The sequence below is a fragment of the Acomys russatus genome, chromosome 22, assembly GCF_903995435.1.
Source record: "Acomys russatus chromosome 22, mAcoRus1.1, whole genome shotgun sequence".
NCBI classification, from domain to species: Eukaryota; Metazoa; Chordata; class Mammalia; order Rodentia; family Muridae; genus Acomys; species Acomys russatus.
This window is the reverse complement of record NC_067158.1, coordinates 42,697,764-42,724,809: the sequence shown is the minus strand read 5'-3', so window position 1 is coordinate 42,724,809 and position 27,046 is coordinate 42,697,764. Positions and strand designations below refer to the sequence as shown.

Here is a 27,046-nt window from a genome sequence, read left to right as displayed (position 1 = left end):
GGTCCGGTCCCGGGCCGGGACCAGGGGACACGGCATGGCGCTGCGGAGAGGCGGAGGGGCGCTGGGACTGCTGCTGCTGAGCGCCGCGTGCCTCATCCCGCCGAGCGCTCAGGTGAGGCGGTTGGCGCGCTGCCCCGCCACTTGCAGCTGTACCAAGGAGTCCATCATCTGCGTGGGCTCCTCCTGGGTGCCCAGAATCGTGCCTGGCGACATCAGCTCCCTGTGAGTGGGACCCCTCCATCTCCGCCCCGCCCTGCCCTGCGCCGGCCGCCACCAAGGAGTTGCGGCTGGTGCTGGGGCAGCGCCACCTGACCCTCCTCCTCAGTCCCTTTCTTTGCGTTTGGGTTGGGGGCGCAGAATGTGGGTGGAGTCTATGCCGCAGGGAGGATAGGGGGAGACTCTGAACCCCAGAGTACAAGAATCCAGACAGGTCCGCGTGACAGTTTTTCATTGTGGCCCGCGGCCACCTGCATCAGACCTACTACCTGGGGGAGCTGGTACTGCTGCAGACCCAGGGCCCACCGTGGGGTAGAGTCTCTGCACCAGAGTCCATAGTCTGCGCCCCGGGGTGATCCTTGGGGTGCCTTAAAGTTTTAAGTGGTTCTGTTGTGTTATTAGGTGGGTGGGTGGGTGTGTGACTGGGGAGCAGCTGAACGTCCCCGGACCGAAACGGGCTAACTAGGAATGGGTGAGGCCTCACCGCAGCCTCCCTCAGTTGTGCTGTGAGGCTGACCCCCTCCCGATCTCTCCACACTGCAGGCTAGGAAGAGCCTAACCTGGGCAAAAGCGCGCAGCTTCTGGAAGTGGAGGGGCTGCTCCACGTGGCTTCAAGGGGGGGGGGGCAGAGGGGCTTCCAAGTGCTTTACAGTATATGAGGTGTGCAGCTGAGCCCCTAGGGTAGGCAACCACCCAGACTTCTCGCCTTGAGTTCAAGAGGGCCTCTCTTTTACCACCTTTCTCCGTGGTGAGGTGTATTACCAGCACTGGCCGAACTAACCAGAAAGGGTCCTCTGTCTACTTGCTAAGTGCTTTTCACACAGTCATACTCGTGAAATGTTGGTGTGGAAAGGACCTTAGGGTGTTATCTTTATTGCTGGGATATCTCCTGCTAGTATAGTCCCCTGTTCCAGGGTGAGGTTCTGGGGTACCCCCTGCAGTTGTAGAGGAGGGAATTCTTAGAGTGAAGAGAGTCCTGGGGATCACATTGCTTGTGCTTTCTCCTGCGTTCTGTCATTCCTGTGCCTCTTCTCCAAGGCAAACACAGCATCAGGGTTCAGGGATGGAAAAAGGGTTGAGGTCCGTGTTTACATTTGTAAAAAGTTGTAAGAGTTTGGCTGTGGGGAACAGCAGGCCTTGTTGACTCTTGCTATTGCTAAATCAGATCACATGGAAGATTCTAGAATTCATCTTGTTAAGCCCTTGGGATGCGATCAAAGCCGAAGTGTTCTCCAACAATGTATGGAAGTCCTGCTGTGGCCAGAAAGGGTAGGGGACCCTGAGGCAGAAACAACCACGCTTCTTTCCCAAGTTGACTGTTTATCTGGCAGATGGCCTTGCCTCTCACTTCTTGGGCAAGTTCAGGTGTCTCTAAGATTTCCCCAAGGCCTTCACAGTGCATTTAATCAGACATGCTCTGCGTGTCTTTCAGAGACGTGTGCTTCCAAGGGGAATGCTTAATCCTACCCCCCGAGTTTTGTGGACCAACATTAACTTTGTGTCTGCACAGACAGAATCTTGGATGAAGTAATTGTCCATTTTTTTTTTTTCAGCCTGGGCCTCCTGTAGTTAAGCGAAGCAAGCTAGGGGATTGATTTGAGCTGGCTGAGCTAATGTCTGTGCAAGGAGGCCCAGGGTCCAGGAGTCAGTTAGCCACACTAGTTTTCCTATTGATCAAGTGCATAGGACAGCAGCTCTCCTCTTCTTGTCTTGCTCTCTGGGAAGACGATGGCCAAACATATGAAGCTCCCCCCCCCGACTGGCCCCCACTACCCCCCCAAGAGTGTGAAGTTCAGGTGGAGGATGAGGCCAGCTGCCCACTTGGCTTGGGGCATTTCCTGAAAGAAACCTGGGCCTCACTCTGTCCCTCTCTCGCCTGTAGGAGCCTAGTGAATGGAACATTTTTGGAAATCAAGGACCGAATGTTTTCCCACCTGCCTTCCCTGCAGCTTCTGTGAGTATGAGGCATTCCTGGCAAAGTGGGGGTCCCTGAAGTGGGGTCCTTGTTGGCACGGGTCTTCCTATAATACACCAGCTCCCCGAGTCACCCTGGCCGCCTCTTAGCTTTAGCTTGTCTTACAGTGTCCACATTAAACCACTGTCCTCCTGCTCCGGTTGGTTCCCTCTCTGATTTTATGCTAACTTCTCCGCTGGGACTTTGTGGTAGATCCTACTTACAGAGCAGACAATTGGGAGGTGCCTGATCGTAACCAGAGTGTCACCTCAATGAATAGTTTCCCCCAAACATCTCACCTCAAAAGAAACTTACCTTTAAAAACCTTGATATCTGATACACGCCTGTGATCCCAGCACTCAGGGAGGCAGAGGCAGGCAGATCGCTGAGTTCGAGGCCAGCCTGGTCTACAAAGTGAGTCCAGGACAACCAAGGCTATCTTGCTTTCACTCTTCAAATAGGACCAGGATCCAAACCCAAAGCCCAAAGCTACGTTTGCCCCAGCTCCTCTTAGTGAACCGTGTCTTAAGTCACCATGGTGAGTGCACACATAGGGCCCTGAAACCCAGGTCAGGTGATATTTGATAATAAAAATAAGTGCACAAACTCTTATCACAGTTCTTAGACTGAGCAGGACCATCGCCGCAGCAAGCAATGCACTGTGGAAAAATACAGATCACTACTTAGCTGCAGAGTAAGTTGCCGTTGATAGTTTGGTTTTTAACACCAATGTTCTATAGCTCCTAGAACATTAAACTTACCACTTGGAAATCTCAGTTTGTTCGTCAGCAAGATGACTTAGTAGGCACAGGTGCTTGCTGCTGTGACTAATGACCTGAGTTTGCTCCCTGGATCCTGGATGGTAGAAAGAACAAACTGACTCCTGCAAATGATCCTCTAAGCTCACACATGTGTTGTGGCACACTTGTGCCCACAGATATGTCATGCGCCTACACAATGAATGAATGAATGAATGAATGAGTGAGTGAATGAACAAAATGAACAAACAAATAAATAAATAAAACATAATTTTAAATCTTAATTATTTTAGAATTGAAATATAACATAGATATAATCTTAGGCGGTTTCTATACTTACTAAAAAGATTTACTTGGCTACTTAAATTGAAAAGTACATAGTGATAATCTTCTAGAGCTTTCTTAACCTTTTAAAAATAATTATTTCTCATGAGAATGTATGTTGTGGTAGAAAGATTTTGGCTTTTTTTGTCCCCACCTTGTGACTTTAATCAAGTCCTTTATTTTCTTTGGGCTCAAATATCTCTAGAATACAGTTGGGTTAGATCCTTGCAGGTCTGTAATTCCAGGGTTTCTTGGACATCGTGAAGTATTCATTAGCTATCCTGTTGTGCCTAGCAGAAAACTGTTTTTGAGTAATGACCATCAGTTCATATTTCCTAAGATCCTCCAGGAGAGAGAGGGGGGTAACATTGGAGATAGCAGGAAATTCAGCCAACAGGGACCCCTTCCTCACTGTCCCTATCACAGTGGTGAGGACAGTTGGAGACCTAAGGGCTTGCCTTTAGGCTGAGAGGCGCCTTCGTTTGCTTAGGGATCAGCACCTAGCAAAAGAAGAAGAAATGGTTTTTAACCACATAGCCTGTCTTGTTTTCAGATTGCTCAATTCGAACTCATTCACAGCGATCCGGGATGATGCCTTTGCGGGCCTCTTCCATCTCGAGTACCTGTAAGTGCTGCGTTGTGTCTGTGTGTTGCCTCCTGGTGCTTTCTGGCTTGTGTCCTGTGGAGGGGATGGGGGTACAGAAAGCCCCTTTCTCATGCCAGCATGCTTCCCAGCATGCTGGGGCAGGAGGAGGCTGGGGACAAAGGCCAGGAGGGGAGGCACTCACTCATTCATTCTCCACTGACACTCAATCTGTCATGTAGTAAGCACGATTGGAAATTGTGTTGGGTATTTTTACCTCCATGACTGGGCATGGACTTGCTGATGGGCCAGGAATAGAGCCGGATGGTTGTGAGGGCTACTTATTTTTAAAGGAAGTTTCCCTATTTTGGGGTAAACTGCCTGGTTTTTATCCAGCTGTCCCATACCCCATTTGCTCTATCTCCTGTGACTTCTGCGGACGGTCTAATTAGATTTCCCCTTTTCTAAAAATGGAAGCCAAACCAAACCAAACCATAACAACAAAAAGGCAGAGGCAAGAGATATTTTCCCCTCCTCAGATGTCCCGTTTCCCCCATTAGCAAGTGAGCTCGGCCATGGTTCTTATTTCAGCCTTTCCCATATCCAAGCCTTTCTCTTCCCCCTTAAGTTGTCCCAGCCTTGTATTCGTTAAGTCTGTGATAACGTTAATCCTGCTAGCAGTTGGGATTTCCTTGTTTGGCATTCAGAGGATTTGCAAAGCCTTGTTCCTGCTGTCTTATCTGAGGTGAACAGGTAGACGTTGGGATTCCAGACACATCCCAGGTAAAGAAAGCTCTCTGCTGGGGTGAGGTCTCAGGGAGTGATGGCTCCCCAGGAATTCTTTCTCTGGAGAACCCTCTCATAATCTATTATTGTGGCATGCATTCGATGCGGAAAGAGTGTCACAGCTGCAGGGCTGAAGCCACCAGGGTCTGGCAAGAGCCCATGAATATCTGTGGGGTACCTTGGATTTTCTCTGTTGTGGAGTTCACATGCTGCCCAGGGCATCAGGGAGAAAGCTGCCTTATCAGGGTATACTATAGTATAGTCCTAAACAGACACCAGAGTTTTTAAAAACAGGCATCAAAGAATTCTCCCTGAGAGAACTAACCTATCAATTGTGTCGCAGACATGGCCAAGTCTTTCCTCTGGACCATCTCATCAAAGACCCGCTAGCATATGACTTAACTCCTTGGCCCTGGAGAACAGTGTCTTGTCATGTCTTGAGAGTTTATAGCTTGGCCAGTGTCATTGCCTCAAGGTCTCTGTGTGATCTCTGTACCATTTCAGCACAAAGAAAGTCAGCCGTGCTCCCTGGACTGTCCTTCCTGCCTGCTAGTCTTGCCCAGAGCTTGAGAACATCCCTGCGTTGTTGCTATTTGCCCAGATATGAGGCTGTGCAGGACAGGATGAGCTCAAAGTTGCTAGAAGCCGTGCTTAATGGAACTCTTCCTCAGCAGGAACTAGAATAAGGAGATGTAAAACAATGGGCTCCCCTCTAGGGACTACAGTATTAACAAAAGGATAGATAGCTCGGTGATGGCACAGGGCACTGTAAGAAGGAAAGTGCCTGGAAGCCTTCCAGTGCTGCAGAGAATTCCAGCGTTGGGAGAATTTCTGGCCTCTATGCAGAGTGCATACTCCATCCTTTCTCAAACCCAAGATGTCATTGCCCATGGTGCCGACTCTGAATCTGGAGGCATCCAGGCTAGTCTGGAAGGAGCAGAGAGCACATGTTCTTGCTCACATGGCCGTCTCCCTCGTGGAGTTTAGCATAGCTTGCTGCTAGCCTTGGCGTGTGTGTGCTTCAGGAGCGCCTTCTGACTTTGTTGCCAACGCACGCTGTATCATCTGTTAGAGATCCTAAGGACAGGGAACTCAGTTGTGTTGTATTGCTTCTCTCCTTAGGTTCATTGAAGGGAACAAGATAGAAACCATTTCGAGAAACGCCTTTCGGGGCCTCCGTGACCTGACTCACCTGTAAGTTTTATGAGATCTGGCGTGTGGTTCTGGGAAAATGGCTCAGTCTGTAAAGTGCTTGCTGTGCAAACATGAGGTCCTTGGTTTAACCTCTAAAACCCATGTAAAAGACAGGTGCAGTGGTGCATATGTGTAGTCATTGCTGGGGAGGCAGAGACAGGAGGATCCCCGGGGTTTGCTGGCCAGCCAGGCTTGCCTAAGCAGTGATTCCCAGGGAGGAACTCTGTCTCAAAAAATAAGGTGGATGGCTCCTGAGGTCACATGTGCACACACTCACACACACGCACACTCAGATGTGCACTCATGTACATGAACACACACATTCAGATGTGCACACGTATACATGAACACACACACACACACTCAGATGTGCACACATGTACATGAACACACACACACACTCAGATGTGCACACGTATACATGAACACACACACACACTCAGATGTGCACACATGCACATGAACACATACCCAGAGTTGTTTTTCCATGATGTTTCCATATTCACAAAATCTCTCAGAGGAAACTCATTTCCAGATTATCCAAGGGGTTCCCTTGCTGTCAGACAGCATCCATTGTGGTGACCAACTGCACATTGGTTTCCATCATCCTATGTCACCGTGGGGACCACGTGGCTCCATGTGAAGTGAGAAACAGCCCTCAGTGCTGTGAGGGCCTTGTGCTCGTGGAGGGAGTGGGAGAGAGGCATAGTTCACAGACCCACTTGGTGCCAGGTGTCAGGCTTGGTACCCGAAGGCCTTCTCCATGTTTTATGATGATCTGTGAGTTCCTGGTCTACAGAACTAAGAACTAAGACTTAAGAGACTCGGGGAAAGACATCACCTAGAGGGTAGAGAGGCATAGAGACATTGAGTGTCCTGCCATTAGGATGAAAGTTGCTTTTTCTTTTATGTTAGATTAATCTGTACTTTCAGCTGAGCTCTCCAGTTCCTTAATAGCTTGCCAGAGACCAAAGGGGGTTAAAAAAAAAAGAATTGATCTGAATCGATCAGCACATCACAATGAAGCAAGCACACATGCTTAGAAAAGTTAATAAGATTGGAAAAAAATAATGGCTGTGTTTGTGAAAACGTAAAGGCAATCATTGTCATGGTAGACATTGTTTATTAGCCAAGACGTGGGCTTCATTAGCATAGTAGAGCATTTTTGTCTGAGGAAGATGATGAGTCCTCTATCCATCATCTCCTAGGCTACAATAAAAAAAAAGGAATTGAGGAAATTGGAAGACACTGAATCTAGGTGCTAGGCAGGGATGGTGGTATCTTGGGGTATAAGCGTGACCATAGTATAGGGACATAGTCACTTACAAAAGAGTCTTCTCATTACTCAGTAATGATCTTGGTGAAGGCATCTGCTAGTGGATACAGTGAGCCAGGGCACTGGGGCCATCACACAGAAGGCCTGCCTGAGCTAGAGGCTGGAGAGTGAGGAGATAGGGAGTGACTGTGGGAGATGGAAACATAGTTGTCAGCACAGTGCACACAGGAGAATGATGTCCTGTTAATGTCATCGCGCACAGGAGGATGTGCACCCTGTCAACGTCATTGTTCTGGGGTTCCTTTTCTTTCCATGGAAGTGCACAGTCAACCTGTATGCCAGTCTACAGTTCGCATGGACTGAGACTTCAAGTCTGGGTTCAGAACTCCAGGCATCACTTACTGAGATTGCTTTGAGCTTTTCTGACTCTCAGGTTCCTCATTCTCAAGATTAAACATTGACTCTACTGACTGGATGGCTGACGTACATAACAGGTATATGATGTTTGGCTGCAAAGACCACAGCCCTACTCTCCACAGTAAATGCCAACGCCGAGGGTCTGGCTGTATCACCATCATCACCATCCTCTTCCTCCACCTCCTCCTCTTCCTCTGCATCACCATCATCATCATCACCACCACCACCATCATCATCATCATCATCATCATTGTTTTTCTCCTCCCCCCCTTCCTCAATGACAATATCATCCCACCCTTCCAGTTATTAAAAAGTCTTGTTTTTCCTCCCCAGCTTGCTAAATTTTCTTAGTGATTTGAGTATCCGGACAGACACTGCTAAAGGATAGATGTGGTGATATGGAGATGGACAGCTGAGGCAGATAAGTGTGGGTCTCAAAAGTTGGGAAGGAGGGCCGTTGTTATTAGGCATGGGCTGCAGGCAGGACTTACCCATTGTTTATATAGGGAACTGTCTCCATCTCCCCTTTAAACTTCTCACATAGGGGACGCCTCAGCACCAGAATTACACTCGCTTCCTTAGGGAAGTCACTACCCAGAATCTTCTCACTTAAGTGAAATGTTTGGCCTTGGCCCTTTGTGAACTTTCCCAACACTTAGAGACCCATATTCATAATAAAACACAAGTTGGGTTCCAAAGCAGAGGGAGCAGTGCCAATCTGTAACTAAAATCTAGGACATTTGTTTTCCAGCAGTCTTATAGAACCCAGGGGACAGGAAGCTATTAAATAGTTTGAGAAATGAAGTAAGTGCTATGGGTTTGTAGACAAAATGAAATTGAAAGGAAGATGTTAAGCGCTTTTAGCATGGGTAGGGTACATAGCTCATGAAAATAGGGATGGCTTCTGGAACTTAAATTATGAGCTTAGAGCAATTGCTAAATGTATTTTCCCCTTTGGCCATTCTATATATTATTGTAGTATTACCATTTCAATGCATAGCTTCCAGGTAGCCACATTTTTTTTTTTTTTAAAGCTGAACAATTAATTGATATTTAGCTAAAGGTTTGTGTGTGTGTGTGTGTGTGTTTTGCTTTCTAAATCAAAACAAATACCCCCCCTTAAAAACTTCCAAAAGTTACCCCAGTGTGTGTTTAGTGTTACACATCAAAAAATGTGTAAGTACCTCATTAAGAAAAGCAAGGTAAAATGGCGCATAAGATGACACGCTAATCCATTTCTGGTTCCCTGAGTGGGAAAGGAGATAATTAGGAGCTGCTCTTGTCCTCTTTCTCAGTCAGTATTTGAAGGAAGAATGTTTGGAGTCAAAATGAGCCTAAACTTCCCACTACACCCAACTGACTGTAAAAAGAAGTACACATTTATTTGGCCATCACTCTCGGGTGGACTTGACCATGCTATGACTAGATAGGACTAATTTCATAGGCAGTTTTAGAAACCACCTACGTGTTTATCATTTATACGTGTTGCCATTTGTACTTAGGAGTAGAAGAAAACGCTAGAAGAAGCTATGCATTCTTGACCAGTTTGCTTTAGTATCTAGGGAAATCACAGACTTGATGTACGTCCGGTCCACTCAGCATCTTCCCACAGCAGCACTGCTCTGAGGGCATCCATCCTTGGCTGGCTGGCGGCAGGCCACTGCAGAATCCCCGCATCAACCGGGCTCGACGCTCTTCTCAACAGCCTACCTCAGCTGGAGGTGGGAGTGGACGAGCATCTCAGAAACCTCTTCCACACTAAGAAGAAACAGGGGAATGGTTTCTCATCAACCTCGATTAATAAGAAGATCAAATTAATTACACTCGGTTATTCACTGAACATGCCGCTTCACTGGCATTTTTATTATGTCACCCTGATGTGTCAGAGTGGAGTGTCTTCACGTGAATGAGTGGTCACTGAGCCCATTTCAGAAACACAGGTGATCGAATACACTTGGATGGACCCTTCTCAGGGAAGGATTGTGCATCTTCCGTTGTCAGTCTCATCGTTGCTTCATTCATTCAGTTTTCACAATAGCGCATCCACCTTCTTTCTTAGCACAGTCTCACAACTTTCTGCGGGTCTGACCTTTTCTAGGGATGGGGTAAAACCGTGGACAGACAGCGATCTCTGTCTGTGTATTGCTTTTGTGTTGGGAAGGTACGCAGGCAAGAAGCAAACAGACAATTAAGACATAGTTTGCAAATGACCACCTTCCAATGAAGTTCAAGGAGCCATGACAGAGATCATGTGACTAGAGTAATGGGCGGTGTGGTCTCACCTAATGGGGAGGGACCCAGACGATGGAGGGTCCTACACACCGCGAAATGGAACCTTGTCTTTGTTTTTCTTTTTTTTTTTGGTTTTTTCTTTTCTTTTTTTTTTTTTTTTTAATTAAAAAAACTTTTTTTAAAGACAGGTTCTCACTATCTAGGACCAGCTGGGCTGAAATTCACTGTGTAGACCAGGATGACCTCAAGTTCACAGAAATCCACCTGCCTCTGCCTCCCAAGGGCTGGAACTAAGGCCGTTGCTCCACTAGACCTGGCATGGGACCTTGGCTTTTATTCCAAGAACCATAGAAGCCACCTCTAGTGTAATAGGTGTGCATAAAGAGCTTAATAAAGAGTTTCTTTTTAAAACGAAACAGCTTCATCGGAATCCAGCTGTTTTTGTATAATGGAATTTGTATCTTTTGCTCAGTGTCGATGAGTGAAGCCGTGGATGGAGCCATGTTTTCATGAGGAGGCTCGGAGTTTTCCTTGAATCATTAGATGTACTTAAAGGGATTTCAGAATGACTGCCATGACATTAAAATGTGACCTTCTTTTTCTAGGTCTTTGGCCAACAACCACATTAAAGCTCTTCCGAGGGACGTCTTCAGTGATCTAGATTCTCTGATTGAACTGTGAGTAATGCAATTTAAGGTCGTGTGTGCTGTCACAGGCCCTAGTCAATTGTGTCTTTCAAGTCCCTTTGCTCCAGACTGTTGATCACAAAGTGGTACACACTGAGAGATAGCACGTATACTGTCTTGTGTTAAAGTCAGCCATTGTACTGTACCCTGTGTCCAAAGTAAATTATGCTTGCTGGCCGGGTGGGCGCTCCCTGTGTAGTCTATCCATCTGCTTTACCGTCTCAGATTTCACCAGAAACATCCTGACAGCGGCACATCTTACCGGATGCAGTTTAACAAGGCCTTGAATGTTCCAGTTGTGTTTGTGATCCTGTCTTCCCATTGTATCCTGTTTCCATTTATGGGAAGCCTGTACTGGGATGTTTTTCTCTCATCCCTTCCTACCTCCACCATTGCACTGTGATAATTTTCAAAGGGATGATGTCTCATCTTTGGGAACTCTCTGTATGCTGCTCAGTTAAAGTCACTACACCAAGGGATATTCAGTGAAGACAATAATAAGTATGAGGAATAAGATGCATGGATTACAACGATTTATTTTAATTCCATAATGGATTGTTTTAGATGAGTAATTCCAGTGTTTCATATTACTACCAAAACACATCAGACACGTCCGTTTCCCTGTGCGTGTGTCTGTGTTTTGTGTTTCAGAGATTTAAGAGGCAATAAATTTGAATGTGACTGCAAAGCCAAATGGTTGTATCTATGGCTGAAGATGACAAATTCCACTGTGTCTGATGTGCTTTGTATCGGCCCACCAGAATACCAGGAGAAGAAGCTCAATGACGTGGCTAGCTTTGACTATGAGTGTACCACCACAGGTAGGCAGAGCCCCCGGCCTCAGGGATGGGCGTGTGCAATAATCCTTTGGTTTCCTTGTAGACTGTCAACTGCATAGGAGGCAAAGTGAAGTAGATCTCTTCTGTCAAAAGCATTTTAGAGAAATGTAAGGATTGTAGAAGGAATGACTCAGGGCTGACAAGTGGCTCATTGAGTAAAGGTGCTTGCCACCACGTTTGGTGACCTGAAAGATTCAATGCCTGAGATCTGTGTGGTTGAAGGAAAGAACTGACTCCTACCAATTGTCTTATGAGCTACAAATGCCACGTGGACACACACACACACACACACACACACACACACACACACACACACTTATGCGAACTGTTTAAGAAATGCATCAATGTGGTTCGGAATCTATCTCAACAGTTGGGAAGGGCTTCCTTAGCTGTACTGCTCTGATTTGGATTCTTTTCTTTATCTCCCGCCCCCCCTCCCTTTGTGACACGTTATCAGTATGTAGCTCAGGCTGGCCTGATTCTTGTTATGTTGAACAGGCTGGCCTTGACTTTGAGGCAACTACTCTGCTTCAACCTCCCAAGGGTTAGGAATTGCGGTTTTTTTTTTTTTTGTTTTTTTCACCCGGCCTGTTTTGACTTTGATTCTTTGCAAAATTTGAATTCTCTAGTGCTGTTTCTTCCCTCTAATTGTGTGTGTGTGTGTGTGTGTGTGTGTGTGTGTGTGTCCCCGAGTGCATACACATGTTCATGCATGGTTTTTGAGGTGGCATCTCTCATTGGTCTGGAACCTGCTGACTCAGCTGGACTGGATAGCTGGTGAGACCCTGGGCTCTGCCTGTCTCTGCTTCCCCAGCACTGAGCTTTACCTTGGACTTAATGTGTCTAGTTTTTTGTTTTTTGTTTTTTTTTTAAAGTAGGTTCTAGGGGAAGAAAACTTAAGTCCTCATGTGTAGAAAATACTTTTCTGACTGAACTAGCTCTCCAGCTTGCCTGCCTGCTTGCCTGTCTGTCTGTCTGTCTTTTAAGAATGAAATACAGCCTTAGAATTTGGCATGAGGCCCTCTTCAGACTGGCCTGTTTTTCATGGAAAGCCAGTGTAGAAAAGTCTGGATATTTTTGTTGTCACTGGCGCTCACTCTCCCCCCCCCCCACCCCGCCCCTTAAGATGATACTTATTGTAAGTTTAATGCCAGATTTTTATATCTATAAATTATATTCTATTTCAAGTAGGAAGAGATAACTAGGGAAATTATAGCCAGTGGCAAAGTAGAATATATAAGTTGACAAGTGCTTGCTGAAGAAAAAGAATCACACTGAGGGGAAACTGCAAAGGCGGTTTAGCTTTGTTTATTTGCTTTTTTTTTTTTTTTCAGAGCCCACCTCAGGGTTTCCAGTTCCACGTTTTTTTGAGGTTATAGAATAAAATTGAAATGCCGACTACCTCCCAAGTCCCTGCAGGTAGAGGGCGGGGGGGGGGGGTACCTCGTTTGAAAGGTTCAAGCAGATTTCCACTGCTTCTGAAGCCGGATTTTCAAGGAGAGAAGATCAATCCACAGTGTGCAGCCAGCTTTCTGGATGTTTGTGGAAATAAACGGTGCGGTGAGGAGTTGCTATCTACAAAGCCTGAAGGCATGTCAAGAGGAGCAGTGGGCATGGGAACTCAAAAGCCAGTTAGGGAAATGCAAAAGTCATAAAAATCCCCGAGAACAAAGTATCACATTTAGGCCAAAAGCTACCACTCCCTTCCAAACAAATAAGCCAGAGACACCAAGCAGAAATGAATTTCAGGTGTTTGAATCACTCGTGTGTGTTTGCGACTAGAGAAACTCACGTTCTGCTCTTTTATGGGAAACTGGAAGTTTCAAAGAAGTAGCCTTGTCTTTCGCCACAAACCTGGGGCGTATTCAGCTGTGTAATTGGCAGGTGCCCTCTACTCAGCCGGGGACCGAGGGATTATTTATTGTGCTATTAGGCCAGTGCAATAAATCAGAGGTCATGGTCAATGACATTTGCACAAAAAGCTGTCATTCAAGGCCACTTGGCATTAAGTGCCGTGTCATAGCTTTCTGAGGCTTCTCTTGCCCTTTCTTTTAATTCTATTCTATAGAGTTCCATAAACCCCGCAGTGAGGTTGGCATCTCCCATCGCTCCGTTTGCACCTGGTCACAGGGTCCATCCATGAGAAGATGACACAGGCTTATAGAAAGCTCTGGGAACAGAGCATCATTTGTACAAGAAAACAGGATTTCTGACCCCAAGGTTTTCTCAGTGGTTCTAATCCTGTCCTGAGACTGAGGATTGCCTTGGAACTGGAGCAGACAGGTCCTGAGTCCCAGAATCCATCGGGGGCAGCGTGAGTCCTCTATCACATTTGGGCCATCTCCTGAGTTTATTTGGCTTTGCTAACTATATTCCTACTCCTTTGCAAAGTCCACATGAGGCTTCCAGCTAAGATGTTCTGTCTCTGTGGTCTTAAGGCTTCATGGACACCATTAGCTCTGCTCCAAGATTTTTCTATGGGAATGGGGAGTGACACAACAAGATGACCTGTCCCCAGATACTGTCCCTGACACAGGGACAGTGTGTGGTCAAAGTGTGAGGGCATGATGATCTGTTCCTCTGCTTACCTCAAGCCCTGGCCTCTGGTGCTTCACCAAAGGCTCAGGAGGGTGTGTGTGTGTGTGTGTGTGTGTGTGTGTGTGTGTGTTGTAACTGGAGGATGGAGCTCAGACCTCTCCTTGCTAGGCCTTGTTACCATGTTGTCCCTCCGCAGAGGGGACAGATGAGCAGGCAGCCACCACCAGCTGCCTCAGCAATGCAGCCTAATTGCAGTTTGTCCACACGCCCCCCCTTCCAGTCTATTTTTAACCAGATTCCTGTTACCCATCGATGATCCCATGTTAGGTGGGTAATTCGCTAAAATTCCTTAGAGGGAGTGAGTTTTGCATCCTAATTGTCCTGTTACCATCCCTGTTTTGGGGCTGATGAAAATGCAAAAAGAAATAATGCATTAATGTGCATTCTCTCTCCCCATGGGCTCGCCATCATGTATAATTTATTTTCTGCAAGTTCTATAAATAGCTATGTAAAAAAATCTGTGGATTCCAGCGGGAGAAAGGCCGAAATTGTAAGAGACCCACTGACATCATGAACTTGATCAGGTGTGAATGGAAACGGTGGTGGCTCTCGGGGCAGAGTGTACCATTAGGATTTTAACGCTAGGAAATTGATGTCACTTTGGAATGTGTGTCCTTTGAGGTCTCGCTACAGTGATCGTGCCTTTGGCTTTTGTGAAGTTGAGTTCAGACGTGGGTAGGAAAAGGCATTTAAATTTGTCCAGCACCTTTCTCCAGAATATATAGATGCCTGTGTCTCAGTCACTGACTGACCCCTTCACCCTTTCTGTCTTCTCCTTTGGCGGTGGGAGTCTGGATATGTCTTCTCTGAAGGATTAGTCATTTAAGTGATTAACAGTTTGTGTCATGCCACATAGTCAATGTATAGGAAATATTATGAAATGATGAATTAAATTTGGAAAAATAAATTTAAAACAGCCCCAGGGAAACTTGATTTATATAACATGTATTCTGGTAGAAGGTTTTTTTTTTTTTAACCAGAAAAATTTCTTTTTATTTTTAATTGTGTATGTGCCTATGGATTGGTGCGTGCAGTTGTGCCTTTCGAACACAGAAGAGGGTGTGGTATGCCTTGTGTCTGGAGTCACAGACAACTGTGAGCTGTCTGACAAGGGTGCTGGGGACTGAACTACGGTCCTCTGCAAGAGCAGCAGGTCCTCTTAAGCACGGAGCCATCTCTTCAGACCCTATTCTGGCAGATTCTTTGTATTTTAGGATTCCTCAGGAAAGGTGGGAACCTTTGCTTTTCTTTAAAGCACACACATTCTAACGCAGAGGCTTATGTTTCTGAGTTTTGAGAACACAGTTGGGAGAGGAACGGGAGCCAGCAGGTACTTGAGCTCAAGACGTTGGGGAGGGCTTAGAACCTGTGGCCTTCATGATGGAAAGAAAGCAGCTTAACGGAGAGGAGTTTGTCACTGTCTCTGCTGAAGTGAGAAGAGCTGCATTTTTTGGTGTTTTAGAGCCCAAGAAAGGGAGCTTGCAGGAGCCACCTTCTTTCTTCCTGTTCACCTGCCTTGAACGTAAGCTGGTTGGTTGCCTTCTGTGCTGGCTTGGCAGTTACTTCATGGTGGGGGTGGGGATGTCAGGAGCAGACTAGAACCTGCTGGGCATCTTCCCGGTGTCTTTAGAAGGTGCCTTGCTACTGTCATCTTGCTTAAGTAACAATCCCTGTTGATTGGCACAGGCTAGGTGCTATGGATCACGCCGCCACCACCTTTGGAAACGTAGGCTGCTCTGATCTTACCCTGGGGTTCTCGAAGTTCCATCTCCCGCCTTTGGTCACATGGAAGCTTCATCTGCCTGTCCTCCAAGGCTGGCCTCCCCTGGACTCTTTGCCACGATGTGGGGGGTGGGGTAGGTGGGTCACTCTGTGCACTAGACATGAATATCCCCCCACCCCCACCCCTTGTTTACCTTCCTACCTGTTGGGCTACAGAGGCATCTTCCTCTTCGTTTCTAGTGACAAACTCCTCACAGGAGTGACTCCCCACTCTCACAGGACCTGCTTGCTGCATTTAGCCTTCTTGTCCCACAGGGTCCACAACACACCTGGGTTGAGGCTACGCCTACCTATTAAGTTAAAAAGTGTATTAATCGCTTCTTGTGTACCCCAGATGAGGGAGGGGCACCTCTTAAAGTGAAGATGCATAGAACCTTCTTTTATGTTAAGCTAAGCGCTACTCACAGGCGTACAAATGTGTGCAGATGTACGCATACGCCGCCCCACCCCCCACCCCCAATGCATAAGAAAGCAGAGAGAGGTCATGCCATTTCCCCAGGGTTACTCAGTTATACCATCAAGAATAAACTCAGCAAAAATGTTATTAAGAGGACAGCAAGTAGCCAAGAAGAGACTTGATACCCTATGAGAATATATAGGGGGACATAATCCCCCTCAGGAACAGTCATAGGGGAGGGGAATAATGGGAAAATGGGGGGGGGGAGGAATGGGAGGATACAAGGGATGGGATAAACATTGAGATGTAACAAGAATAAATTAATAAAAAAAAATGTTATTAAGGTAACCCCCCTATGCCCCCCCCCCACCTCACCAAGATGCTCAGGACACAGGTGAGACGGCTTGTTTGAAGTCATGTGATTAAGACTTAAACATCAGTGTCTAGAGATGAGCCCAGCTAGTGTTGTGGAGTCTGGTCAGAGATGGCTTTGCTGGCGACATGAACTTTGAATTAGGAAGGTTGAGGACTGGATGTGAAGGAGCTGAGCAAAACCCACAATCGCCTCCTGGATGTGTAACCAAGGGTTCTGGCCAGAAGAACTTGCTTATTCTGTTTTTTTAACCCTTTGTTGGGAGTTTTTGTTTGTTTGTTTGTTTGTTTGAGTCAGGGTCTCACTGTGTAGCCCTAGTTGGCTTAGAGCTTGCTGTATAGACCAGGATGGTCTTGGACTCACAGAAAGGTACCTGCTTATGCCTCCTGTGGACTGGGATTAGAGGTGTGTACCACACAACCTGCTCGCTCGCTTGCGCTTTCCCTTCCCCAACTCTGTGTAGTTTGTGTGTGTGTGTGTGTGTGTGTATTCCCTTTCTTTCTTTCTTTCTTTCTTCTTTCTTTCTTTCATTTCTTTCTTTCTTTCTTTCTTTCTTTCTTTCTTTCTTTCTTTCTCTATGTAGCCTTGGCTGTCATGGACTTGCTTTGTAGACCAGGCTGGCCTCGAACTCACAGCAATCCACCTGCCTCCACTTCCTGAGTGCTGGGATTAAAGGCATGCGCCACCACCACCCGGCTTGTGTGTGTGTTTTAAAGAAAAAAAAATTTCCCTCTAGATTTCTAATTCCCCCACATAAAGGCTATGCTAGCCCTGTGGGCATGCCCCCTCTGTCCCTTGGCAATTCTGTACCATACCCAAACTTCCACAGAGAGTTGGCTGTCACTTTTGGGCTCAGTGTATTTGAGGCACACTCCCATCCCAGGGAGACAGAAGAGGAGAGCCCATGCTGCTGTGTTACCAGCACATGTTCCTGCAGTGTTCCTTCCCTGCTTGCTGCTGTGTCGTGATGCCTAGACCCCGGGCACAGCACACCAAGGCCAGTGTCCAGAAAGCTCATTTAGGCTTCCCCTAATTTCCCCAGTGGTTCTTCATAAAACTCTGGGACCCCTGCAGAAAGGATTTGTTTCCATACTTAGGCAAGCCCTGTTTGGAGTGCAGTACTCACTGTGGCCTGCAGGGGCGCTGTTTCCCAATAGGGGTGTGTGGAACTGGGCATAACTCACAGGTCTGGACCACAGGATGCCTATGTTGGGTGAATTTGAGAAGAGTATCATCAAGCTATATTCAGCCAGCTTCTTTGCCGCAGGGGCTGCTCTGAGAGAGCGAGAAACGTAGCATTCTCATAACTTAACTCAAACACAACATCCCCTGTCACAGAGCAATTTGTGTGCCAGCTTCATGAATCTCCGGCCACCTTCTCTTTGCCCTGGCTTTCCAAAAACCAGGTCTCCCCGATTCGCTTTGACAGTTGAGATCTTGTTGGTAACTTGTGACAGTGACTCCTTGGAAGCAGCGTCCAAAACTGCACTGATCTGGCAGTCCCATCGATCAGAATTTACAGAGCAAAACGTTCCATGGGGCAGAGCTTGGAGCTGCCTGTTCCTCCCCGGGTCGCTAGATTGATGATGCAAAGCAGAGAGAATGGCAGTTTGGGATTCTCACTGGGGTTTTATGAACTAATAATACTTGTTTTTACGACACCCACTCTCAGATTTCGTCGTTCATCAGACTCTGCCATACCAGTCAGTGTCAGTGGACACGTTCAACTCCAAGAATGACGTATACGTGGCCATCGCTCAGCCCAGCATGGAGAACTGCATGGTGTTGGAATGGGACCACATAGAAATGAATTTCCGGAGTTATGACAATATCACAGGTGTGTGGTGGAAAGAAGCATCTGCTGTCTTATCAAGGGAGGGCCTGGATGACGTAGGTTGAGGGGGAGGCGGGGGACCACATTATAGCTTACACCAACGGTCCCTCTAAGGCTGTCTCCATTCGGTCTGAGATTGGTGATAACAGAATCTCAGGTGGTGTTGTCTCACTGGCGGTGGTCCCTTTGGGGAAGGGGAGGTGGGGACTCCACGAGGAAGGTGAGAAGCTTTTTCCTTTAGTGGTAAGAAGTCACATCGGAATGCCATGGTCCTGCATCTCGTTAAGGCAGCCCGTCTGTCTTGGAGTTAGTCACAGCTTTGTGTTTGTTAAGCTGATTATTAACTAATGTACTTACACACACACACACACACGCACACACATACACACACACACACACACACCACTCCTTCCCCCATTGCTCCCTTGCTGGGCCTTGATGGTCACTGTACACACTTAGTAAAAGCATAGAAATGAGAGTGAGCCGATCATAATAAATTCAGGCCTTTTGCTCCTTCCGGGGCTGATGTGAATTCCCAGGGGTTCCGTAGTACCACAAACAAACTATCTGCTTGGCCTTTAAGTAAATGGATAAAATTAGGATCAAAATAATCTTTCAGTCTCCTCAGCTTTTCAAGTGTAACTGATACTGGCCATAGAAACAGCACTCTGAAATCCTGACCACTGTCCTTCGAGAGGTTGGCTGCCCGGGCTCCAAGAGGCATGGAATGGTTTCTCTGGAGCCCATCATGGTAGAAATTCTGGCTTGGGAAGATCCTAGCAGTTTCTCAGGCACAAGTGGCTACACAGTGAGTGCAGGGGCATAGGCAAGCAGAAACAGTGACGTGTCATCCCTGGGGAATGGACTCCTAATGAGTCTAATCATGAGCCGGATGCCTGGGAGCTGCCATCTCAGATGAGCAGCCACAGCCACCTGGCCTCCTAGTGTGGAGCGTGCCGTCGGAGAGCGGGGCCTGGAAGCACAGACCCAGCACAGATCTGCATGGAGGGCCTTGAACCTGGGGGAAAGAGAGGCTGTAAGGAGACTAATATCCTGAGGGAGTTTGTTCTGTGGTTGGGGCCTTGAAGCTTGGTGGAGTATGCATGTGCTGGCTTCTGTTTGTGTCTGCTTGTGTGCCAGGCAGTCCACGCAGCTTTACAAGTGACCTACTCTATTAGGTCAGGGACAGAACCCAATCTTGTGTGTGTCCCTGTCCCAGGTTGATGAGGCTAGAAAGGTGTGACACTGCTGTCTAATTTGCCCTCGCTGCCACTCACTGCAGCTGGCAGTATAGGGGAAACTGGGTCCCCCTTTAGGGTTCTTAGTCTCATTAATAGAGGGTTTTAAAGACGAACTAAATGTAAACAGAAGGGCACTTTTATTAGTATTGAAAGGAAAAGCTCAAGGAACACATGCTGTCTACTTCAGCAGCTGCCCGGATGGGGTGGATGAAGGAGAGTGAAGGAAGGAAGGAAGGAAGGAAGGAAGGAAGGAAGGAAGGAAGGAGAGCAGAAAAAGCCATGCCATTTCAGCTGGTCCAGAGTCAGAGACAGGTGAACTGGAGGCCACATGTGGGGGGTAGGGGAGGCAACACTTTAGAGAAAGAGTAAGGAATCAGGGAAAAGCCCAAAGTCTTAAGGAAAGCAGGCTTAGAAAAGCGATAGAGGAAAAGTAAAAGTTGGACACTTATCTGATAATTCAAAAAAACCAGGCAGACTTATGAACCTACTTGGCTGTGATCTGGGTCTGTGAACTTCTGTACTAGGGATGAGGATTCTGGGGAAATCTCGTTAAAGGACAAAGTACTCCACCTAGCTTTTTAGTGTGGCTTAAGGTGAGCCTTCCTCTCTAGAGGTGGTCCTTAGCTAAGGTGGTTGGGCTGGCCCAGCTGGAATGGGAGGTCTCCCTCTCACCCAAGAATCTGTTCTCTTGGTTAGTGATTTTATTATTTATTTATTTATTTATTTATTTATTTATTTATTTATTTATTTTTAACTCCAGCACTGGTGGTGACTACAGACCATTCATTCATTGGACATTTCCTCTGAACCAGCTGCATTCTAGCTGGTGGGGACATAGTATTTGGACAAGTTCATTAATGTTCATATGCTTCCTTCTTCTGTGCAGTGGGAATTTTATTTTTTCTGTTTCATCTATGCAATGGGTTTAGTGTGGGATTGGACTTGCCATCCGGTAAGGATGTAGCAGCTGGCGTGTGTAATGGGCAGAGTCCGAGGTCGATGGTAGCCTGCCTCATCCGCCAGGGCTGAAGTGGAACCAGTTCTCCTTCTTCCATCAGGGACCCCAACTTACTGACTTCAGTTAAGACTTCTAAGCCTTTTATAGGCACAGAGAGCCCGGAACTGGCAGAGACGGCCTGAGAGTGAATTGTTCGGACAGGGGAGAATGGGTGTCTGTCCTTCATAGCTGAAGTTTAGCTTGGCATTAAAGAAAACCTTCCAGCTTGGGTGGTCAAGCCAAGCCACATGTGGCGTCACACCGGGCGTGTGGCTGGTTCTCTCCTCCTTGGCTGGACCTGTCTTGTTTATCATCTTGCTTTGTCATGGGTGACCCTAAAGTCAGCAGGCGCTGCTCAGTGTGTTCTCAACATGTGTCTGTTATATGGGGATCTCTGAGGAATCAGAGGCACCCAGTTTCTCTTCTGGGTCCCTGGGTCTCTGTTTCCAGTGAGAAAGCCAATGGTCATGTTCAAGCCAATGTCTGGTACTTCTTCTCTTCATTACTCTTCAGCTTTTCTCCTTTTTAAATTATTTTGTGACTTTTGCATGTTCTGACATGTCATCTTTGCTCCTACACAAACAGGCAGTCAGACAGATAGACACGCACACACACACACGGAGACACACACACACACAGGTGTTGTTGACACACTCATAGGCTGGTTACCTGGACAGTGGGACTGGGGTCCTCCTCTAGGACAGACAGACTTCTAAGCCCCACCCCCCAGGCATAGGAACCTCTGTAGCCAGTCTCTCTGCCCCCAGGAGGAAACGAAGGTTGAATTAAAAATTGCTGTCTGTAAGGTGGGAGTTCCTGAAGAGCACACAGGCAGTTTATGCCCTAAATCCCTAAAAAAGATACACAGCATTTATCCTAGCAGTGAGAACACTGCCAAATGGTTTCAAAGCATGTTTATTTAATGATATGTGAAAGGAAACATGTCATTTATCAATAACAAAATACTAGAAAGAACTGTTTTGTCCAACAGTACAGGATTAGTTAAATAGGACTTGGTGCAGTCATGCAGTATGATATTGCATACTATTGTGTTTTTTCCTTTTTTAGTTTTATGAAACATTTATTTTCAGGGGTGTTTTGCCTCCCTGCATGTATGTGCACCACTTGCATTCCGGGTGACCACAGAGCCCAGAAGATGGCATAGGATCCCAGGAACTGGAGTTACAGATGGATGCTGCTTGGAATCAAACATGAGCCCTCTGGGAAAACATCAAATGCTCTTAAACTCTGAGATATCTCTCCAGCATCGATACATAGTAATAAAAAAAAATCTATTATAGAAGATGGCTGACAACATAGAGGTTCAGTAAAAAAAGTAGATGCTAAGACTGGGAGACAGCTCACTCAGGAAAGTGATACTGGCCAGAATGAGGACCTGAGTTTGAGACCCTGAACCCACATTAAAAAAAAAAAAAAAGATGGCCCAGCACTCAGGAGGTAGAGGTGGGTGGATCTCCATGAGTTCAAGGCCAGCCTAGTCTATAGAGTGAGTTCTAGGACAGCCAGAGCTCTCTCAAAACAAAACAAAACAACAAAACCCCAAACAAATGAACAAAACAAAACAAAATCAACTACAAAGAACAACAGCAAAACCAAAAAAACAAAGGAGGGGGAAAAGGCAGATGTAGTGCCTTGTGCTTGTGATATCAGCACTGAGGAAGCAGAGACAGGGTACCTAGGGCTTTAATGCAAAATCATATGCAGGCTTCTCATCTGGTCTCTGAATGTACATGTACACATGGGCACACGGAGATACTCATGTATGTACATATAAAAGTAGGTTTTAAAAAGCATGTATATAGCATAAGCCCCATATTTGATATAGCTATCTAAAGATATGGATACATAGATTAAAGATGAAAGAAATATATCAAAAATGTTTTTTGGTTTCAGCATAAGTAGATTTTAATTATTTTTTGTAAGTGGTTTTGGTACTTTGGTTGACAGAATATATATGGAGTGTAGGTGATCTAGATTTAAAATCCAGGCACTACTGCATACTGGCTATATATGACCTTATATAAAATGCTTCGCCCTTTCGTATTTCATTGTAAGAATGACCATGGTAAGAACTGCACTTGTCTCCAGCAGTGACTGGGAAGGGCGAGAAGCTGGAGAAAGTGCTTAGAGTGGTGCCTGCTTAACAAGAACCCACTTTCTAAGTTTCAACTGTTACTTATTTTCAAATCTTGCTTTGGTGAGCAACACTTAGGGCACTCAGAAAAACAATGCCAGAGTTTGTTGTAAGCAAGAGCAAGGGATCAGGTTCCAGGAAGTTCAGAACAATGAAAGAGAAAAATAAAGACCTATCTGAAAGCCACTGATTAGCCCCAAAGGTAATCTCCAGGACAGAAACTGGGTCATTATCCTCATAATTTACAGACCAAATTCACTTTGGTCAAGTTACCAAGAAAATTAAAAGAGAGACAAAACTTGTAATGATCTTGAGGGCGGGGCAGTGATTCTTTGAGATTATGAGTGGTCTTCCGGCTTGCTAGGTGGCCCTCCTCTGTGGGGGATGGGAGTCCAGTGTGGGGGATGGGAGTCCAGTGTGGAGAGAATGCTAATTGTGACCCAGAGCTTGTAAATCTCACAGGCACTTCTGAACTGTGGGCAGACATTAAGCGGGTAGGGGATGTCTCGTGATTGTCAGGACAGTCACTTCACTTATCCCGTGATGACACCCCTGTGTGCCATCTGAGCAATCTTGCACACTCTTTTAGGTCTCCAGAGGCCCCAAGGACCCCACCACCATGGAGACGCACATACAAAACTCACCATCCTGACCCCCTCTTAAGTACCATGTAGCCTCTAAACAGTAGCCCACCCCACTCCCACCCCCCCAAGCTCTTTATGCCCAGTCTTTATGCCTGTGACTTCTGCAGGTGAACCGGCAGCTTTGTCCTTTTGTGGCTGGCTTCATTCACTTAGTAGAATGTCTGAGAGGCCAGTCCATGTTGCACTATGCATCAGGCTTTCCTTGCTTTTGGAGGCTCACAGTTGGTTTATCCCCTCATCTATCTGTGGAAGCGTGGATGGCATCCACCTCTCAGCTGTTGCGCACAACGATGCTTTCAGCATGATTGTCTTGGTATATTTAGGGCTGCTTATTGCAGGAAGAAGGCTTATAAGCAATAGACCTTTCTTTCTCAAGTTCTGGAGTCGGAGACATCCAATATCAAGATACCAACAGATTTAATGTCTGGTGCAAGATCACACTTCATGACTGTGTGTTTGTTTGTGTGTGTGTGTGTGTGTGTGTGTGTGTGTGTGTGTGTGCATGTGTGTGGCATATGTGTGTGAGTGCAGGCACATGTGTGCTGCATTGCATGTGTGGGGGTCAGAAGACAACTTTGGGTGTCAGTCCTCACCTTCCACTTTGTTTGAGCAGATTTCTCTCATTGTTTGTCTCCACCAGGCTAGCTAGCTGGAGAGCTTCTCCTGTCTCCAGCTCTCATCTTGCTATAGGAGAACAGGGACCCTAAGACCTAGGGGGTTTGACCTCAGGTCCTTGTACTTATATCCAGAGCCATTTCCCTGGACAGTAACTGAAGCAGGGCAGGAGCCTGGAGGCAGGAGCTGATGCAGACGCTATGGGAGAGTGTTCCTTCTTGGCTTGCTCAGCCCTTGGTCTAATTGCACCTGATCCCATCTCTACCCCACCCCAGTCTCCTTATGGCAACAAGGCGGAGGAGGATCCCTAGGGGTTCCTTTGTAAGGGTAATTCTAACCCGTGAGGATTACCTAGTGACCTAGTTGCCTGAACTTCTGCCTCCTGGCACTATTGCCTCCGGGTTGTCATGGGTTGTCATCGATGGAGAAACCCCTACTCCTGGATTCCCTCCCGCCCCAGCCACGGCATGCATCTTGATTCCTGTGCTCCTTGTGGGGAGAAGATCTCCCAGTGGAGGCACTGCTAGAACGAGCAGTCTTATTTATTTTTAACAGGAGGGTAAATGAAAGTGAAGTATTCACTCTAGAATGGAGGGCAGACCCAGGCAAGCAGCAGTGTAACCAGCCACCTCTATGCCTGGACTTCCAATTGTTGACCTACCACTTCCCCAGTTATGCCCCCCTGGTGTGACTTCGGGGTTGTCCCTTTTCCATAATAGCTGAGAAATTGTTTTGGAATAATTTTAATTCACAATTCTGTCTGTTATTATTAAATGTGTCAGGTGCAAGAATATGAATAAATGTGTAACTACCAATACAGTTGACAGGTCCGCTAGGAGAAAGGGCAATGGTGCATGTTCCCTTAAGTCAGGGTTTCCATTGCTGTAACGAAACACCATGATCAAAGGGACTTGGGGAGAAAAAGGCTTATTCAGCTTATGCTTCCCCACATCATAGGTCATCATCAGAGGAAGTCAGGGACCCCCATCATAGGTCATCATCAGAGGAAGTCAGGGACCCCCATCATAGGTCATCATCAGAGGAAGTCAGGGACCCCCATCATAGGTCATCATCAGAGGAAGTCAGGGACCCCCATCATAGGTCATCATCAGAGGAAGTCAGGGACAGTAACTGAAGCAGGGCAGGAGCCTGGAGGCAGGAGCTGATGCAGAGGCTATGGGAGAGTGTTGCTTACTGGCTTGCTCAGCCTGCTCTCTTATAGACCCAGGACCATCAGCCCAAGGATGGCACTACCCATAATGCACTGGGCTCTTCCCTATCCATCGTTAATGAAGAGAGTGCCCTACAGGCTTGCCCACAGTGTGCTCTTATGGAGGCATTTTCTTATATGTTCCCTCCTCTCTGATGGCTCTAGCTTGTGCCAAGTTGACATAGAACCAGCCAGTACACTCCCCAAAGAGGGATCTGTGGCATCTGGCCAACCCTGGCTTTTCTGGTTTCCCTAGAGCCCTGGCTTTTCTCTTACATGGACTGCTTGGCTGTCTCAGGCACCACCTACAAGCTCTCTTCTGTATCATCCTCAATGTTCCTCGTGACTGTCCAGAAAGGTTTTTGTCAACTAGACACAAACCTAAACATGTCTGGGAAGAAGGGATCTTAATTGAGAGAATGCATCCATAAGATTGTCCTGAAGGCATAGCTGTACATCTGTATAGCATTTTCTCGATTGATGATTGATATGGGAGTGTCAATGGAACTCACTTTGGGTGGTGCCACCTCTGGGTAGGTGGTCCTGGATGGTATAAGAAAGCAGGTTGGGCAAACCACAAGCCAATAAGCTGCCCTCCTCCATGGTTTCTGCTCCAATTCCTGCCTTCAGGGTCCAGTTCTGTTTGAGTGTCTGCCCTGACTTCCCTCAGTGATGGACCATGAGATAGAACAAAGCCTTTCTTCCACAAGCTGCTTATGGCCATGGTGTCTGTATAACAGCTATGGCAACTCTACCTCAGACACCAACCTCTCTGTTTTAACCCTAATATTTGTTTTAAACCTAACAAGGTCAGGTTTCTATGTCTGACTTTGGGAACTATAGAAACATTTGGTCTCTCTAGTTGGTATCCAGGCCCTGCTTTGAGTTCTCTTGGGTTTGTATCAAGAAGTAGGATTGTTATCTGGCTAGTCTAGGTTTAAGTTTGCAAGAAACCACCATGCTGTCTTCCTCGGTACCACAGTGCCTTTGGGCCAGCGCCACCTAGCCCAGGGTCTGGAGGGAGGGTTAGCACTCACTGTAGCCACACTAATGCCTTCTCTTTCTCTTGGCCACAGGCCAGTCCATTGTGGGCTGCAAGGCCATCCTCATTGATGACCAGGTCTTTGTGGTGGTGGCCCAGCTCTTCGGCGGCTCTCACATTTACAAATACGACGAGAGCTGGACCAAATTTGTCAAATTCCAAGACATAGAAGTGTCTAGAATTTCCAAGCCTAATGACATTGAGCTGTTTGAGATTGACGACGAGACATTCTTCATCATTGCTGACAGCTCCAAAGCGGGGCTGTCCACAGTTTACAAGTGGAACAGCAAAGGGTTCTACTCATACCAGTCTCTTCACGAGTGGTTCAGGGACACAGATGCAGAGTTTGTTGACATTGACGGGAAGTCACACCTCATCCTGTCTAGCCGTTCCCAGGTCCCCATCATCCTGCAGTGGAATAAAAGCTCGAAGAAGTTTGTCCCCCACGGTGACATCCCCAACATGGAGGATGTGTTGGCTGTGAAGAGCTTCCGGATGCAGAACGCCCTCTACCTTTCGCTCACCCGGTTCATCGGGGACTCTCGGGTCATGCGGTGGAACAGTAAGCAGTTTGTGGAGGTCCAGGCTCTCCCATCCCGGGGAGCCATGACCTTGCAGCCCTTCTCCTTCAAAGATAACCACTACCTGGCCCTGGGGAGCGACTACACATTCTCACAGATATACCAGTGGGATAGAGAGAGGCAGCAGTTTAAAAAGTTTAAAGAAATCTATGTGCAGGCTCCCCGGTCCTTCACAGCTGTCTCCACCGACAGGAGAGATTTCTTTTTTGCATCCAGTTTCAAAGGAAAGACAAAGATTTTTGAACATATCATTGTTGATTTAAGTTTGTGAAGGTGTGATTTGGGGGCGGGAGGGGGGATTTCAAAGATGTG

At 46.8% G+C, this 27,046-nt stretch overlaps 1 protein-coding gene across 1 annotated transcript; it reads left to right on the top strand.

Moving 5' to 3' along the window:
* On the top strand, positions 1-27,019 carry Lgi2 (leucine rich repeat LGI family member 2). Its single transcript, XM_051165123.1, has 8 exons — positions 1-222; positions 2,099-2,170; positions 3,806-3,877; positions 5,744-5,815; positions 10,346-10,417; positions 11,078-11,247; positions 18,088-18,252; positions 26,188-27,019. The coding sequence occupies exons 1-8, from the start codon at positions 35-37 to the stop codon at positions 27,003-27,005; spliced, it is 1,629 nt and encodes a 542-aa protein (XP_051021080.1). The 5' UTR covers positions 1-34; the 3' UTR covers positions 27,006-27,019.
* Positions 27,020-27,046: the final 27 nt, after the last annotated feature.